Genomic DNA, 19,306 nt, shown 5'->3' on the forward strand with positions numbered 1-19,306 from the left:
ATAAATATTTATTATAATGAAGGCTGTCTCTAATAAAGTGGTTTTAATCCAGGCACCAAAACCAACAAGTAGATATCCAGGATACGTTCCATGACTCAAACATTTTTTTTTTAGCAATTCAAAATGCCTCCCAAAGTGACTAAGAGAATGCTTGTTTCAATATCAGTTTGTGAATCACTAAAACTGCAGTCAACTATTTAATGGCCTTCATACTTCATTAAGTCCCAGAAATGCTCTCCAATGCTTTTATTCATGAAAGAAGAAAATAACTCCTTTATCCATAGATTAATTATAATATATTATTAAATTGATAATAAGATTATTAAATAATTTAATTAACTGCTATGAGCAATTTGTTACAACTGATGTAAATAAACATCTTAAGGCTATAGAAAAGATTTTACCAATATTTCGAAAAGTAGATCTGTGGTCTCATATTTGGATTACTTTTCTATTTTATGCAAACATTTGTGATTAAATAGAGAATACATACTGACAACACATATTCTGTATGAATAATGTTGTACCTTTTCTTTCAGGGCGAGAGTATGGATACCTTCAACTGGGGAGTGCGGAGACGCTCTCTTGATAGCCTAGGCAAAGGAGATATGCAACTTCTTGAAGAGAGCAAACTTTCAGGAAGCACACCAAGTCTAAATAAAATTAACCATGAAGATTCCGATGAATCCTCTGAAGAGGAAGCACTCACGGCAAGCCAAATTCTGTCACGATCACAACTAGTATGTCAATGTTTTATAATTTATTATGCAGATCAGGAAAAGAACCTAAAAGTTAGATTCATTGTATAAGTTATGATTTTGTAGTATCTACCAAGTTACCAGGCATTAAATTATTATGCTTAAACCATTTAATGTGGTTTCTAAAAGTAAGTTTTTATTTGAATGTGGATTTTTTAAAAGTAATCTCTCCTGTTCCCTTTCTGTGCCTTCACACACACAAATAATTCCCTGGCAAGAAAATAAACAAGCCTACTTACAAATGTTCTTCGTAGAGAAGAGCCTGAACCGTGTTGAACTGAGCAATTATGTGGGTGCCACAGTAGTGTAGCAGTGAGAGTGAGGCTATTACAACTCAGGGCGTCGGAGTTTGGAGTTCAATCCTGGCATCCTCTGTAAGGAGTCTCTGTACATCCTCCCCATGAGATGCATGAGATTTCTCCAGGTCCTCCAGTTTCCTTCCACAGACCAGGGACCTACCGGGTATGTTAATTTGTCTTTGCCAATTGTCCGGTGATCAGGTTAGTTTAAATCGGAATTGTCGAGGGTTGCTGGGCAGTTCAGCTCAAAGGGCCAGACAGGCCTATTCCACACACTATCTCATAAATAAATAAAGAAAGAAGACTATATTAATGGTATAAGAAAGACTTGGTTAGATCACATCGTAGAATTCTGTCCCTTACACCCTGAAGAAAATACACTGCAGTGCATAAATGTTATGAAAGTTGAAGTAATTAAATTTTAAGAAATTATGTTTGCTGAATGTATCACCCCTGGAATATAGACAGTTAAGGGGTACTTTTAATTGAACACTAGGATTTTCAAAGTAGTTGATAAAAGAAATACATTTTCTGTTGATGGAGGAATCTAAGACAACAGATATGATATAACACAGACATCCCACCTCTCCCAGAAGTTCCAGGAGTCTCCCGCATATTGATAGCGGCTCCCTGATGCCCGCAAATTATATACAATATACCGGGAATCAATTTCTTTGAGATCAAGAGAGAGAGAGCGCGAGAACAGGAGAGCGAGAGAGAGTGTGAGAAAGAAAGAGAGAGAGATTCCGAGAGAACGAGAGAGAGAGTGTGAGAACGGGAAAGTGAGAGAAAGTGTGAGAAAGAGTGCAAGAACGGGAGAGCGCACATGAGCGAGAGAGAGTGCGAGAACAGGAGAGAGAGCGTGAGACAGAGAGAGCGAGAGAGAGAGAGATTGCACCATGGCAGAGTGTTCCAAAAAAAGGAAATATAAAACGTACTTCACCCCAGACTACACTAAAGTATACCCCTGCCTAATAGGGATCACAAATAATGACAGTGTTGCTCGCTGCACTGTTCGAAACAGTGACTTTTCCATTGCCCATGGTGGGTTAAATCACTGTTGAGTTGAGTTTCACTGGTGTCATTCATTCATTAGCATAGCTAACGTTATTTAAACTAGCGGGCTAGCTGCTAAGGAGCTACTCTATTGCAGACATCCCACCTCTCCCAGAAGTTCTGGGAGTCTCCTGCAAATTGATGGTGCTACCTCCCTGAAATGAGTTTTTGCAGGGTGGAATACTTAAACTCAGCTTTCAAATAATAAAAAGATTTGTTTCCATTGATACCAATGTAACTAAATTTCAGGAACAGAATACAACTCATAAACACTAGAATTTCACATTCGAAATGCTTAAGTTTGTTTTAAGTAGCATGATATTAAGAGATTAAAACCTCTCAGATAGTACTGATACTCTTTTATTAAAATTTTCTTCTAAAGCTAATGAATTTTGCTCCTGCTGAGGATGCAAATCAAATGGATTCACTGTCAACATCAGGTGATACAGCCTCCATAGATCCACCTTCAGTAAACACAAGGACACCTAGCTTGGAGGTCTCTTTGGCTGATGAAGCAAATCAGCAGGTGCATGAGCGGTCAAAGGTGAAAGCGCTTTGGTGGCATGTCAATGAATTTTAATTTTTAAAAATGTTCCAAATTTCTGTGTACAATTGTTTTGGGAATAAGTGGGATGGGAATTGTTGATTTAGGTGATCTGGTGATGAGTGGCTGTGCATGTATTTATTATCCTTTGCTTAAGGATGTGTGGGTGCGCGTACATTTTGTCCTTCGCTCAACTTGTCTTGGCATTGGGAAATGGTCATTAAAGAGTTTGCACTTTAAAAAATATATATTTCTTATAACTGCCAGCTGTTTACTTATAGTTAACCATTAAATCTGATTTTGAAACACTGCTTTGATGATGGAAAAAAATTTAAATTGGTTGAGGTTATTCCTTATTCAGTTAACCAAATGATCATAACAAAGTTGTGAATATCTGCATGTGTAATATTGCATCTGCGGTGGCTGGGAGAATACTGTATAGTTGTGCATATTGTTCCAAGGACATGCTTGCTAGTGTCCATCTAAAATATCACATCCTGAAACTTCAAAAATACCAATTACACATGGACATAATCAACACGTGGATAGAATCAACAGTCCTCTGACATTAAGGTTGGTGAGAGATTAACTCTATAATTGCTCTATTATTATTACAAAAAATATAATACTTTGAGCTCCATATCTAAGAACAAACTTGCTAGCCCTGTAGAGGGCCAGAGGAGATTCACAAGGACAATTCTGGGAATGTAAGTCTTAACATATGAGGAGCATTTGACAACCCTGGGGCTGTACTCAGTGGAGTTTGGAAGGATGAAGTGAGGATCTCACTGAAACCTACTAAATACTGAAAGGCTTGGATAGAGTTGACATGGAGGGGATGTTTCCATTATTAGGAGAGTCTGGGATCCAAGGGCCTAGCCTCAGAAGATAAGAAAGAATTTCTTCAACCAGAGGGTGGTGGATCTGTGGGCTTCATTGCCACAGAATGCTATGGAGGCCAGGTAATTTGCTGTATTTAAGGAACACTTTGATAGGTTCTTGATTGGTAAGTTAAGGATTATGGCAAGAAAGCAGGACAATGGGTTTAAAAAGAAGTTGGCCATGATTGCATGGCAGAGCAGATTCAATGGGCCGAGTGGATTAGTTCTGCTCTTATACAGTGTGCTGTGGTCTTATAGTATCCCAAGGTTAAAGTTGATTGCTCGAATCATTAAGAATTGATTCAATTGATTTCCATGATTGAAAACTAAATTAGAATCACTTAATATGATTAATGTTGTTTAAGAGTTATTTTATATTTTATTTTTCATATGAAGTTATCTCAAAGTTATATAGTGTGCAATTAACTGCCAAAAACCTAGAAACACAGAACTGTGTGCTGCAAAGTGTTTTTTTGACTAATTGTTAGTGGTATGACTTCTTTGATCACCAACAACAGTGTTGATATTGCTGGATTATGCTGTTTTATAATCAGATACATTCCACGGCACTGGATAACAGGTTTCCTTTAAGCTGTAACTGGTGATAGCAGTTATTCACCGTTCGATATTTGTGATGATTAAGATTCACTGTATCAGAAGGAACAGTTACTGTATAATACTTCCATAAAAAGGAGTAGATTTCTGTCAGGTGTGTTGAACCAAATTTGCAGGTGATACTTTATTTTCCGTGGTATACTGTAACCAAATGGCTGGTTGGGAAAGGATTGCACAGAGGACTGGTGTACTTAAATACCAAAATGATCATAAGCTGTGCACAAAAGCAGCATAGTAGCAAAGCAGTTAGCATAATACAATTACAGCAGCAGCAACCCAGATTCAAATCCTTTGCTGTCTGTAAGGAATTTGTACATTCTCTTTGTGACTGTATGAATTTCCTCCAGGTGCTCCACTTTTCCTCCCACATTCCAAAGATGTACGAGTTAGTTGGTTAATTGGTCAGATGAGTGTAATTGGGCAGTGTGGGCTAGTTGGACCAGAATGGCCTGTTATTGTGCTGTATCTCTGAATAAATAATAAATAAAGCAATATGGATGAACTTTATAAAGCTGACAAAGGCTTAATTGCAGGCAAGTCAGTCCCTCCTCTTATTCTGGTCTGCTCCCTATTTTTATGTAAATATTGTAATTATTTTGTCTGCACTTGACTCATCCATATATTTTACTGAATAATGAACTCTGAGATACTGTTATCACCTGCTGTATCCTAAAACAAACCTATGATTTAAATTTTTTGTGATAATGATAGTGCAATTGCATGACATCATTATAGACATCTCTTGTGTTGAGTTCAATATATGAATCTGGAAATTCAATTACATTTGCTGTATTAAATCATTATTATACAAAAGAAACACAGATAATGTCAAATCACCTTAGAAATTCAGTAGGGCACTTCTAGTTGTGAGGCACAGTTAAGAGATTATAATTATTTCAATGTAAAATATTTAAAATAATTTGGTTATATTTTGTGTACCAATTTCTATAAATCTGTATGTTCCTAATCAGGAATCTTGAAAAATGATAATTGCAAGCACAAAAGCCTAAAACTCGCAATGTGATAGTACAATTGTTCATCTCACAACTTAGCCCAAAAAGAGAGATTATTACTCTTTCTAAAATACCGTATTAATTTCAAAGTACATTTACTATTGAAGTATATATACATTATGCAACTCTGGGATTCGTCTCCTTATAGGTAGCCACAAAACAAGAAACCTAAAAGAACCCATTAAAAAAAGACTGACAAACAGATAATGTGCAGAGATTTAAAAAAAACAAATTGTGCAAACAAGAAAAGTAAGCAAATAACATTTAGGATAAAAGTGAGTCCTCAGACACGAAGCCTGGAGCAGCCGGAGCAGGCCCACAGCATTGTTGTTAGGTTTTCGATATGTTCAGCACAGCTTTCTGGGCCAAAGGGCCTGTATTGTGCTATAGGTTTTCTATGTTTGTATTATCAAACACAGCAATTGTTAGCCATAGATAATTGCTAATAACATGCTATTTAAATTTTATAGAGAAAATTAATGTTATAGAATACTATTATTCCATTAGATTTTACTTAGCTTTGTTAATTTACAGTTTCTTTGTTCATTCAATCTTACTAATTCTTGAATCTTAATTTATTTTTAGGAAATTGAATTTATGCCTGAGGAAGACGAACTTTCTGGGTCAACAAGTGAACTTCCCTCAGCTCTTGAGGGCAATGACAGTTTCAGCCTCGAAATAACAGAACCAGAAGAAAAGGGTGAAGGAGATGTGAATCAGTCAGGACTTTCAAGGTTTAAATAAACTTCAGATAGCCTAAATAAATTCTGATGTCTTAGACCATAGTTGATTTTTTAAACTTGGCAGCATAGTAGATTGTCATGAGATAATTGTAGACTTAAGGATGACCTAGATGGAATGGTGAATGGGCAGAATCATAGAAATGAAGGCTGGTCTAGAAAGGTGTGAAGTTGTTAGGACTAATGTATAAAGACATTTTACAGCTGCATAATTTTGCAAAGTATAGATGAACAGTGAGATAATGATCATCATGTACAGGTAGCAAGAAAAATTGATTGATTATAGATTTGTTACAGCACAGAAGTCTGTTTTACCTATTAAGCACATCCACCGCCACTACCGGAATAGTCTTTCCACTTCTACTGCCACACTGGCAAGAGCGTTGTGGTTTGCATTGCTCTTATTCAGAGGGTTCGATTTTACTTGATCGTTGCTGGAGTATCTGAAGGATCTTCTACCAAGCTGCTGCTGCCTTTAAACAATTTTATAACAATTCTGTAGTTATTGATTGTGCCTAACCCACCCCATCCCACCCGTATCTCTCCTCCACCCAATTTACAACTAATGACACTGGGTACCTTTGTCATCAGACCTACTTCCTCTTGTCTGTGCCTCCTCCCAATCAATCTCTATCTGTCCCACTCCTCCAATGATCTCCAAATCTAAAAGACCCCCAATCCCTAATGCACATAATTTGCAAACCAATCCCAGTCTTCTCAAAACCAAATTCCTGCCACAGCCCCCACCTCCCATATCTCATTTATCATTAGAGTAAGATCAAGGTCATGAGACCCTTTCCTTTCTCTCATCTTCTTCCTATTCCCTACATCCCATTCCTTTGCAATCCTACTCTGGTCCCTAATTTGTTTCCATTGCACTCTCCACAATGGCAAAAAGTCATGGAAGAATTTGTGGGATTTAGTAATTTGAGGTGTTATGTTCTTAAACTCTTATTTGTAGTAGAATATCTGAATCTGAGGGCTGTGCAAAAACTCATAAGGCACAATTTCTAAGATAGATCAAGTGTCATGGTGAATTTGTCTCAATACATAATATCAAGCTAGGCACTCAAGCTCTAATTTCACAGCATTATTCATGAATCATTTGAGAGCCGAACGGTAAGATCTGTTTCCATTGTCATTAGTTATTGGGTATTGTTTTTTTTCTTTAGTCTCAATCCAGTTTCAATCTTAGTATCATTGCAAAGGTGAAGGTATCATACTTTCTCTCTCTCATTGATCTCCAGTCATCCTGTACATTTTATAGTGGATTATGTTACCAAATCATTCAGTCATAAACATGTTTATCAGAGCTTGGAACTAAAAGTGATGGTGAGCAATGAGTTTAAAGCAGGCACTGAGGCTTAACTAATTCATTCAAGACTGGAGGAGATATTAGCAAGAATTTAGTTGAGTGGGTCTTCAGCTCTAAGGATTTATTTGTTTTTCAAGTTACACAGTGTGATTTTTAAATTACAGCAAACAAAGCTGCAGGAACTCAGCAGCTCGAGCATAATCTTTAGATGGAAATGGGCAGTCAACATTTCAGGTCGAAACACTTCATTTACTGCAAATCCACTGACTCTTTAACTACTTAGACTATACTTTCACCCTGTCTCTTGTAAGGATTTCTCAAAGTTTCTCCATCTCCTCTGCATCTGTTTGTTTTTAGATGAGGCTTTCCACTCCAGGACATTTGAGATGTCCTCCTTTTAGTCTTGACACAAAATGTTAACTGTCCATTTCCCTCCATAGATTCTGCCTGGAGGAAGCTCAGTCCCTCTACCTTTCTGTTTACTGTTCCAGATAGATACCAGCATCTGCAGTGTTTTATGTCTCTCTGATATTTATGTCACTTTCTTACAGTTTTATTGAAGGTGATAGACTTGGGCTTCATGATCTCCATTCATCGCCCCCTCCTTCGCCTTTCTTTTCTGCAATTCTTGCAGCATTTCAGCCTAAAGCATGTGATGATGCAGAAGAGGCATGGCGCACCCACATCAATCAACTAATGTCTGATTCTGATGGTTCATGTGCAGTCCATACATTTCATGTCTTCTCTTCACTGTTTCAGGTGAGAACATTTAAAAATTACATATTACTTGAATACTAATAATATTCTAATAGTATTGTATGAATGGATACTGAAACTTAATATATGTTCTCTGTAAAACTACAATTACTTCTTGATAACATCATTGAAGTAACTATTTCAGTGGAAAGCAAATTATTTTCACTTTTTCTGCATATTCCTTAATGCTTTAAAAAGTACTTTCATTGGCATCAAAACAAAAAGTGACAGAAGCACTCGGTGTCAAGTAGCATCCAGGGGAAGAGAAAAGGTTAATGTTCAATTCCAAGATACTCATAGCCCTGAAATATTGGACCTCGGATCTTTTCAGCATAAACTACCAACAGGGATAATTGATTTTAAAATAAGTATTATACATACACATTTCTAACCAATAAGTGAATTTTTTTTGTGCTTTAATTCGTGTGTTAGGTAATTTTTATTACATTGAGTGACAGTGTAAATTTTTTATAGGTTCTTTTGGGTTTCTTTGTTTTGTGGTTGCTGTAAGGAAACAAATCTCAATGTTGTATAACGCATACATATTTTGATAAAAATGTATTTTGAAGTTTAAACTATCTGCATGTGATCCATTTTATGATATTATTCCTATGTTTTAAATCTAAATAATACTTAAAAGCAGAATTAATGAAGAAAAATTTTGCTGTATTTTAGGATGAAGAATCAATTGATAATATATTAGTTGTTAGACCTAGAAACTGGAAACATACTGTACACATAAGTAAATGAAAACATTCATTATCTTTCAGTGCATTCAGAAAAAGTTTTGTTCCTTAACCTGGGATGCAGCAAGTTTCCTTGGAGACAGTCTGAGAGGAATAGGATCAAAATTTATGAGTTCTTCAGAGGTGCTCACCTCTTGCTCAGATTGTCCCACCATTTTCCTAGATGCTGAAACTGTGAGTATCTATTGACTGACATTTTTACATTAAATTGTTAATCTAGATATTATTTACTATTTAAAATCCATTTAGGCTTTTAACTCTGCTAATAATTTCATTATTTTCAATTTCTTCAAGCAGAAATTCATTCCAAAATACATATGTTTTTCATATCAACAATATGTTCAATATAATTTTTATTGCTGTCAACTATCTTTTCTGCAGTTGATTTCTTGTGGCCTTCTTGAAAGGCTGAAGTTCAATGTCTTAGAACTACAGGAATATTTGGACACATACAACAACAAGAAAGAAGCTGCACAATTGGTTTGTTAACTTAAGGATATATCAAAGAATACATATTTAACTGCTAATAAAATTACTATCGTTGCATGTTTATTTGCTAGAAATGTTATTGTAAATATAGCTTTATTTCCTATCTTTATAGTTAAATAGGGTTTATTAGCTCCTTTTCCTTAAGTAGAGGCAATTAGTTGGAGTGATTATGTGACATTTCTAAGTTCCTGAGAATGTTCAGTGAATAATAGATTCCCTTTGGGTTCCAAAGCTGAACCCAGTTCTCATGTGAATGGAAATGTTCTGTGACCATAAAACAAATTTCTCATGGTCAGATTTAGGAACAGTGTCAGATTTTAATTTCCCTACAGAGCCTTGGTCCCATTTTCCACAACTCCCCAAAACCCCCACCTTTTATTTTAGTAAGGATTCCTCCAGCAGCAGCATACATCCACTAAGGTACCAGACTAGGTGTAAAGGGTCTGCCTGTTGTGTTCAGCTCATACCACATTTTTAAAGTTTTGTAGAATCAATGCTTGTTTGGTGTAAGAACGTGTATTTTTATGATGCAAGTAAATATTGTCATATTTTCTTTGAAATAGTGGCTTGCAAACTGTAAAGCATCATTTCCTGGGAATATCAGAGATGCAGTAATTACAAACCAGCCAGGAGATACAGAAGAAAAGGTAAAATAAAATCTTCATATCATAGATTAATAAAGTTATGTTTAAGGTGATGTCATTATAAATTTAAAACTTAAAACTCAGGAATCTTAATGCATTTTTTTACATTAACAAGTTTGAAACAGTTTATAACATACCAAAATGAGTATAAAGCGTACCTGGGACCATTACTTTTTTATTTGTTTGTTTGGCAGAAAGTGGGCATCAAAGGCAAAGGGAGCATTTATTGCCCATCCTGATTGCCCTTAAGAAGGTGGTGATGCACTGCCACCTTGAACTGCTGCAATCCTTCTGGTGAAATCACTCCCATGGTAGTGTTGGGTAGGGATTTTCCAGGAATTGTTTATATACTGGGGTAACAGTGCAATGCCTTCAACTCCAGTAGGCTTTGCACACATTTACCATTTGCAGAACATTACAAGTGCATTCCATGTGATTTCCTGTTCAGTTATCCAGAATGTACTGACTTCTGTAAAATACCAGAAAGCATATTAAAAATACAATATCATGATAAATAACTACTCACCTCCAGTTGCTCAGTTTTATAGTTTATTTACTGAATAAGCTTGTATAAAATCTAGAAATGATTAACTGTGTGTTCATAATAGAATTGGCAATTAATTTGGATGTAAAATGATTACCTGTTTGCATGTACATAGATGTATTTGCACTAAAGTGATAAAAAAAGATCTCATTAGATTAGCAGCTTTTTGAATCTTGATTCTTTCAAATATAAATTCGTCTTTGGTAATGCCTTGTATAGAACTGTGCACTTTAATGCATGTTTTACAATGATCTTCTACACTCTGTTTTCTTGGCTTTTTGCTCCTGTGACATGCTTGCTGTGTAGCAAATGGAATCCCTTGCAGTAAGTTACAGTTCTTGACTACTTTCTATTAGATAAATTCTGCTCACTAACATATGCACATCTCAAGTATATAGATATCTTTTATGCAACATTATATATAAATTGCTAAAAAAAAAATCAGTTTTCAGGAGTGTTGCAGCTGATATCTTCACTATGTTCAAGTTACAATTTTAATTAGTATGACGGTGTCTGATTGAAGAACTTATAGATAGAAAATGCCCAAATTCCTTCCCCAAATATTTGAATGCTATTTGATCAACTCAATGTTACAGTGGAAGACAAGAATAATCACAATGAAGCACTCAAGTTAGAAGTCCTAATAGATGCCTAAAAAACCTGAATAGAGCCAGTCAACACCTGTTGTGCTCAAGACAGCTCAGAGGGAGTTAAAAATAGCATTTGATGCGTTATTAACCTATGACAGGGACCTGTTATCTATTTTAGTGGACCTCCACAAAATTGAGCCTAATTATTGATTGATTAATAATGATAATGATTAATAATCATTGATTATTATTATCAATGATTGTAATGATTGCTTTTAGATTTATCATATTTACAAAATTTGGTGTGCACTTTTAAATATATTATTGAAAAAGTGTTATTTATTTTGGTAAATTCAAATATTTATTGCTAATTTATTGCTGTTTGAGAAATATTATTCCAATTTCAAAGTCGTATTTGTTACCATATACTGCTTTGAGATTCATGAAAAACTATGCAGAAACAGACAAAGACTGTCAAACAGCCAATACACAAAGGAGGAGAACTGTACAAATGAAAAAAAAATACTGAGAGCATGAATTGTAAATAGTTATTGAAAGTGAATTTGCTTATTGAAGGAATTCCTTCAGAGTAGTGGTCCATGCCAAGTCAGGAGTCTGATAGTTGTAGGGTAATAACTGTTCCTGAACCTGGTGGTGTGGGACCTAAGGCTTCTGTGCCTTCTACCTGATGGTAGTAGCAATAATAGAACATGGACAGGATGCTGAAGGTCTTTGATGATGAATGCTGCTTCCTTGTGGCAATAATCCATTTAAATGGACTCAAGGAAGGGGAGGACTTTGCTTGTGATAGACCATATTAATCACTTTCTGTAGGCTTTTCCATTCCTGGACATCAATGTTTCCATAATCAGGCTGTGATGCAACTAATTAGTTTACCTATGGAAGTTTGACGAAGTTCTTGGTGACATGCCAAATTTACGCAAACTTCTAAGGAAGTAGAGGCACCTATTAAACAAGAAGAGATAGCCAAGGCTATATCCTCTATGCAATTAGGTAAAGCTCCGGGACCTGATGGTTATACGGTAGAATTTTATAAGACCTTTCATGAAACACTTATACCACATCTTCATCAAACGTTCTCTGATTCTACATCTTCTGGGAACCTTCCTAAAACTTTTTATGAAGCACTAATTTCATTGATTCCAAAAAAAGGGAAAGACCCACTGGAATGTGTATCCTATAGACCTATTTCTTTACTGAATGTAGATTTTAAAATCCTCTCTAAGATTCTAGCAAATAGGCTTGAGAGTATCTTGCCTAATGTTATCTCAAACGATCAAACAGGATTTATTAAAAATAGGTACTCACATTTTAATATTTGAAGATTATTAAATGTCATTTATTCCCCCTCAACCAAAGAATCTGAATGTATTGTATCTTTGGATGCAGAGAAAGCCTTTGATAGGGTGGAGTGGCCTTATCTATTTCAGGTTTTCAAGAGGTTCAATTTTGGTCCAGGATTTATCTCCTGGATTAAATTGATTTATCATGCCCTGGAGCTGCAGTTCTAACTAATAACCAAAAGTCTCCTTACTTTAGATTATATAGAGGTACCCGTCAGGGCTGTCCCCTTAGCCCTTTATTATTTAATTTGGCTTTAGAACCACTTGCTATTGCTCTTAGGGATTTCAATTCTGTGCCAGGTATTAGGAGAGGGGATAAATTACATTAAGTTTCATTATACGCAGATGATTTATTAGTTTACATTTCAAATCCAAAGAAATCTATTCCTTCTATGTTATCTATATTTATGGAATTTGGTACTTTTTCTGGATATAAACTTAATTTACATAAAAGTGAATTATTTCCTATTAATAATTATCTTGATTATTATGATCAAATACCTTTTAATATTGCCAAAAACCATTTTACTTACCTTGGTATCTCCAATACACATTTTTTCAGGTATTTACAGGTTAGGAATTTCTTACGTGATTTTTTACCAAATTACCCCTTGATCAGCTCTTCAAATTTGGCTTATGTTATTTTTCAGTTTAAACCTTTTCAAAGATGATTAATAGATATCATTTATAAATAGTTAATGAATGCTCGCACATCGCCTAATGATAGGGTTCAACGCTCTTGGGAAGTAGAACTTCAACATTCACTCTCAGATAACCAATGGAGTAAAATTTATTATTTAGTTAATAATTCATCCATCTGCGCAAGCCATATTTTAATTCAGTTTAAGATACTACATAGGGCCCATATGTCCAAAGATAAATTGGCATATATTTTTCCTAATATATGCCCTATTTGTGATAGATGTAATGCAGAAGTGGCTACTCTAACCCATATGTTTTGGTCATGTGTAAGTTTAAATAATTTTTGGAGGGATGTATTTGGAATATTATCTAAAGTTATAGATATGGATGTTCAACCTAATCCACTTACAGCAATTTTTGGGATTTTTCCAGAGGAAGCAAGCAAAGTGTCTGCTTCCGCCCAACATGTGATAGCTTTTTCAACTTTACTGGCTAGGAGAGCTATTTTGCTACACTGGAAAGAATCTAACTCGCCCACTGTTTTCTGTTGGCTCTCCTCCATCATGTCATGTTTAAGCTTGGAGAAAATTAGAAGCTGGACATTTGATACATCCTTTGATTTTGAACAAGTCTGGCGACCCTTTATTCAATATTTTCACATGATTTAATTTATCTTTATTTATTTTTCTTTATTCTCTTTGGAGAAAACCCTTATCCATGAAGGTTCGGAGATGACTGGAAGGATGTGTTTTTTTTCTCTCTCACTTTCTTTTTTAAATTTATCCTCATTTGGACTGCCCAATCTTTCTTTTTCTTTCTTTTTTTTTCTTTTTCTCCATATTGTTTCAGTTTAGTTAGTGGGGTTTTTCTTTTTCTATCAATAAAATTTCCAATTTTTTTTTCACGATTGCTATGAGGAGTTGTAATTTTTCTCTGACCATTGTATATATAACAGCATAATATATTACCTATTTGAGTTTGATATTATATGCTTTTTGTTTTTAATAATGCTGTTTATATGTCTTTTATATTATCTACTTGTTAAACTCCTCTTTCGATTTGTATATTCTTTATTTGAAAATCAATAAAAAAGATTGAAAAATGAAATGAAATGACAATCTGTGGATTCTGGTTAATTGGGCCATTAGTCAATCAGGGCAACCATTTATTTGGGATAACTCTTAAAGAACAAAAACTAATCGAGAAAATAGTCAGGATTCCCTTTACTTAATTGGGACAGGAGACTGCTTCCAAACAATCTCTAACTAGCATCAGACACATGCACATGTAGCCATTGGATACTACACTGTGCTTAGAATGAACAGTTTTTAAATAGCATCAGTTGCATGTGCTTGTGCTCAAAAACAGAGATCTTCGTCACTGGTGGTTGGCAAGAGATAAGCAGTAAGACAATTCAAAACTTCTGCTCTCTGTGCTGTTTCAAGCACTTAGGCTTAGAGATGCCAGTAACAGCCAGGAGTTAAAATGAAACTATTTCACTACTTCAGCAAGTTAGGACCTACAAAGAATCTGAAGGTATCGACAATCATCTTGAATGTTACAATGAAAATGAAGTTTGGATGCAAACATCAAAAGCATTGAATGAAGGCAGTCCATTATCTACACTAAGTATCTGCGCTGATTTTGTTCATTTAGTCACCCAAAAGAACACAGCAGCATACACTGAATTAATTTCTCTGTCAGTAGCTATTAGGAACTAATACAAAAGTTTTATAGTACTATTGCTAATGTTCTAATTTGTTCTGCATTTCATTTAAATACATAATTTGTTACTCTGTTAAATGGTAGTTTATCCTTTTTATACATTTTTAACTATTTTCATATAACTTCGGCTAATTGGAGCAGCCGCTTAATTGAGCCAAAATATACAGGTCATGATGTATCCCAGTTAACCGAAATCCAATGTATTTGTTTTGATATAATTAATACCGCAAAAACTCCACTGCTAGAAAAAAAATATGTAACACAAATAACTCTCAGAATACTTGTATTTTGTAGAGGAATGCATGGTAAACTTGCTTGGTATTCAAGTTTGGTAATGATGGTATTTAACTGCCTGAGGATATCCCAAAAATATGATCACACTTGATTAAAACACTATTAACATATTGTGATTCAAAATTAACACTACTTTCTGTAGTTGCCTATAATCATGCAATGCTTTCTTTTAATGCTGTGATTTTCTAGGGAAAAATTGAAAACAACTTTTTATTGTGTTGCATCAATCCACAGCTTGAGCAGGTACACCCAGAATCAGTCAGTCATACTTCATTTCCATGTCATGGGTTCACTGGGTGATATCATCCACTAAGGTACATTGATTTTGATACACTGCATAAAACTGAGATTATTTTATCCTTGGAATGACCTTCATTGGACATTACCAGAATGACCTGGTTTTCCCACTGTACCACAGCACTGGGACCCATATCCCATCCTATCCTTCGCCATTCATGTCTCCAGAAATGACCTCATGATCCACAAGGCCCAGGCCTCAACCAAACCACATGATCCCTTAAAGCCTGAACACCAGTCCTCTGTTCTCCCAACCACTACAATCTACTGAGGCCCAGCCAAATACCAACTTCATCAACTCTACTCCTATAATACTACCATTGAACAACCTAAGCACAATGATAGTACAGACTCCAATACCTTACCCTATCTCCCAACGCCAGTGATACCCATAGATCTGATCAGCCACCTGCCATCCTGAACCCAAGTCACTATTAAACCTGGTCATTGTAGCACTTATAAGATGGGAAATTTTCAATTAAAACTTATAATAACAAAATAGCTCAGTCAATTGTTTTAAACTAATTTTTTTCAACAGTCTTTCTAAAAACTCTTAATTTCCAAAATGAGGATTAAACTGATAACTGTTAATATACTCCCTCCATGGCCTGCATAGTTTTGAATGTGGTATATTTAAAAGAATGATGTGCTATTTTAAAAGCTGTTCCCCACAAAATCTTATACTTCACAAAATCCAGATCTCTGGTGAAATATTTAGTTTTTTTTGTTTTAAAGTAATACAAACTGGAATTAAACAAAAGCTTTATAACCTTATTTAAAGGTACATTTGAACATTTTCAAAATCTAAAATTAAACCTTTAGAAATAAATAAGGGAAGAATTGGTGGAAGTCGTTACTTTAGAGTCTTGGAGGCATGCAGCATAGGAACAGGCCAATCAGCCGACCATGCCCATGCCAATGTCAACAAATTCTTTCTACACTAATCCCAGTTATCATTATGTTGCCTACTATACCTTGACAATTCAAATGCTTGTCTTGATGGTTCCCCCTCGGGCAGTTCATTCCAAACTTTAACTACCTTCTGGGTGGAAACAAAACCTTCTTTGCATGTCCCATATACCTACTCCTTGGTTTAATCCCATGCCCTCTGATTTAAGATACCTTTGCTGTAGGGAAATGTTTATCTCTTTCTACCCTATCTACGCTCCTCATAATTGTGTATAGTCAGGTCGCACTTCAGCTTTCTCCGCTCCAAGGAAAATAAAACCTGAACTATCCATTCTGTCCTTGTAACTGGCAGCATGCTGGTGAATTACATCAGCATTTTCTCTTGATCAATCATGTGTTTTCTATACTGTGGTGACCAAAACTGCACACCAATATTACACATATGACCTTGTCAATGTTTTATAAAGCTGGACCATAATTCCTCTGTTATGATATTCTATCACCCATCCAATTAAGGCAAGCAAATGTGTGTCTTCTTCGCCCTCCTGTCTACCTCTGCTGCCATCTTCAGAGATCTTTGGACTTGTGCATCAAAATCCTTTTGTTTCTCAATACTCCTTGGTTTGTGTCATTTGTTTTCTCTTGTCTAATGCAGTAAATGTGTGAGTACCTGTGAGCTATCTGTGTACGTGTAGTCTTTGGTGTCATTGTCAGATATTCTGACAAAAACACAAGAAGAATCCAAAGTAAACCTCTCATTGCACCAAAATTAAATTATCGTCTCATGTTCTGAGGTGCAAAGAAAAAGTTGTCTTGTATGCCATCCGTACAAATAATTTCATTGCAACAATGCAGTGAGGTAGTACAAAGGAAAACAATAAGAGAATGCAGAATGTGTTATAGTTACAGAGAAAGAGCCCTTCAGGTGGACAATAAGATGGGAGGACATAATGAGCAGAGTAGAGCTACTAGGACTTGATGTTTTAATCCCAATGATAAAGTCGGCACTCTCGATGTTGGCAGTGGCTTGGAGTGGTGACGAGGAGGGTAGCTACATCATCGGGGTCATCAGATGGATACCCTCCTTCTTTGACATTTTGTTGATAAGCCCACAACGTCTCCAGAGGGCTCAACAGTGCTACCTGGCGACCCAGATACACACCCCCTTAGTTCCGTACCCTCCTGTCTTCATCTTGCAGCCCAGTTGATGTCTTTCCTTTTCATTCAAATCCAATTGCTGCTTTCCTCTGCTGCGTTTGACAAGGACTTGATTGCTTGTTGGAGGGAGACACCCCTCACCCTCACCTTCTTCAATAGACTGGTCATAGATGTAGCAACGAATCCCCTGCATCCCACTTCTACAGGGAAAATCTTGATCTTCCAGCCGTTCTGAGCAGCTTCAGTTGCCAGTTCAGAGTACTTGGTCTTTTTCCTCTCATAAGCTTCTCCAACGCCATATTCCCATGGTACTGTCAATTCCACAACATATGCCAGCTTGGCTGTTGTGGACCACAGGACTATGTCTGTCCGGAGTGTTGTAGCCGCAACATCTGGGGGAAACACAAGCTTTTTCTCCAAGTCCACGTCCATTTTCCAATCCCGAGCAACATGCAGAATGCTTATATCCTTTGATGTTACTTGGTGCTCTGGAGGTTGGCCTGCTGGTACAAATCGTGTAATGTGGATATTTCCTGCCGATGTTTGTGGGAGAGCATTTACGGTGGTTTGCCTCAGTTCCAAGATTGATGCCAGCTGTCTGAGAACTTGGTTATGCCACTAAGTATACCGCCCCTGGCTGAGGCTCATGGTGCATCCTGTTAAAATGTGCCTTAGTGATCCAGGTGCTTGATAAAGAGAGCAAAGAGAGCCACTGGTTCAGATTTTGAGGTGTGGGTGGGAGGTCATAAGTGGCTCTGATGACAAAACTTAGCTGATATCCCTCCATCTCCCATATGTCACGCCAACTGAGTTTCCACTTTTCCAGGCTCTCCCAATTAGTCCATTGGCCCTGCTTGGCCATTAAAACGGCTCTGGCGTGTCGCCTTGCCTCTTCCTGTCTCCTCACTTCCTCCACCACGAGCCGTCTCTTCTGCACTGATGTTGCCTTGTGCCATTGAGGAGCCTTTGGGACGAGCCCAAGACGGGCTCTCCCATGTTGGACTTGGCCAACCACATCCCTGAAGTGAAGAGCAGACCTCGCACTCTGAACTGCTTCAGATGGAGTCCACTTCCTCCCCGCTGCCACACGGGGGGTGGGGGGCACTGTTCGAATAACAGTATCTTCAGATTCAGTGAGGGTAATGACCAACCTTGCTTTGGTGCATTTGTATTCTTCAACAAGACTTGTAATTGGTAATTCCAATTTGCCGTTCCCATACAGTCCAACAAGACTTAAGCATAACGTAAGTCCAAGCCACTGTTTCACATGTGTGCTGATTACTCTTTCGAGCTTTTCCACCTTGTTGATGGGGATTTCATACACTGTTAAAGGCCACGTGAGTCTTGGGAGTATGCCGAACTGGAACAGCTTGAGTTTTCCTGGCAGCAAGGTCTTGTTGATGCGAGCTATGTACGTGATGGTATCATTTTTGAGTTGTTTAAACTGCTTGGTGTCCTTGAGCTTAGCATCATACCATCGACCCAAGCTCTTCACTGGCATTTCTGAAACAGTTGGGACAGGTGTTCCATCAATATGTGAGATAGTGAGGTCAAGAATCTATCTTATTGTACTATAGCACTGTTCAATAGTCTTTTAACAGCGAGGTAGAAGCATGGTGCTACATACTGTCAGGCTTTTGTATCTTCTGCCTGACGGAAGGGAGGTGAAAAGAGAATGCCCAGGGTGGTTGGGATCTTTGATTATGCTGGCTGATTTGAATAGAATAGAATAGACAATAGGTGCAGAAGTAGACCATTCGGCCCTTCGAGCCTGCACCGCCATCCTGAGATCATTGCTGATCATCTACTATCAATACCCGGTTCCTGCTTTGTCCCCATATCCCTTGATTCCCCTATCCATAAGATACCTATCTAGCTCCTTCTTGAAAGCATCCAGAGAATTGGCCTCCACTACCTTCCGAGGCAA

General features: G+C 36.8%; 1 protein-coding gene across 5 annotated transcripts in view; it reads left to right on the forward strand.

Annotated features, from left to right (window-relative positions):
• Positions 1-19,306, forward strand: part of LOC140726890 (protein furry homolog) — a 270,433-nt gene that overhangs the window by 233,628 nt on the left and 17,499 nt on the right. For 3 of the 5 annotated variants that reach the window (XM_073043854.1, XM_073043856.1, XM_073043857.1), the window contains exons 52-59: positions 540-740; positions 2,496-2,657; positions 5,752-5,900; positions 7,773-7,980; positions 8,748-8,897; positions 9,105-9,203; positions 9,776-9,859; positions 10,707-10,724. In XM_073043854.1, the coding sequence (XP_072899955.1) occupies positions 540-740; positions 2,496-2,657; positions 5,752-5,900; positions 7,773-7,980; positions 8,748-8,897; positions 9,105-9,203; positions 9,776-9,859; positions 10,707-10,724 (1,071 nt within the window). The remainder of the gene's footprint in view (positions 1-539; positions 741-2,495; positions 2,658-5,751; positions 5,901-7,772; positions 7,981-8,747; positions 8,898-9,104; positions 9,204-9,775; positions 9,860-10,706; positions 10,725-19,306) is intronic. The other 2 variants (XM_073043855.1, XM_073043858.1) reach the window with 1 other exon arrangement.

Source organism: Hemitrygon akajei, chromosome 4, assembly GCF_048418815.1.
Source record: "Hemitrygon akajei chromosome 4, sHemAka1.3, whole genome shotgun sequence".
Lineage (NCBI taxonomy): Eukaryota > Metazoa > Chordata > Chondrichthyes > Myliobatiformes > Dasyatidae > Hemitrygon > Hemitrygon akajei.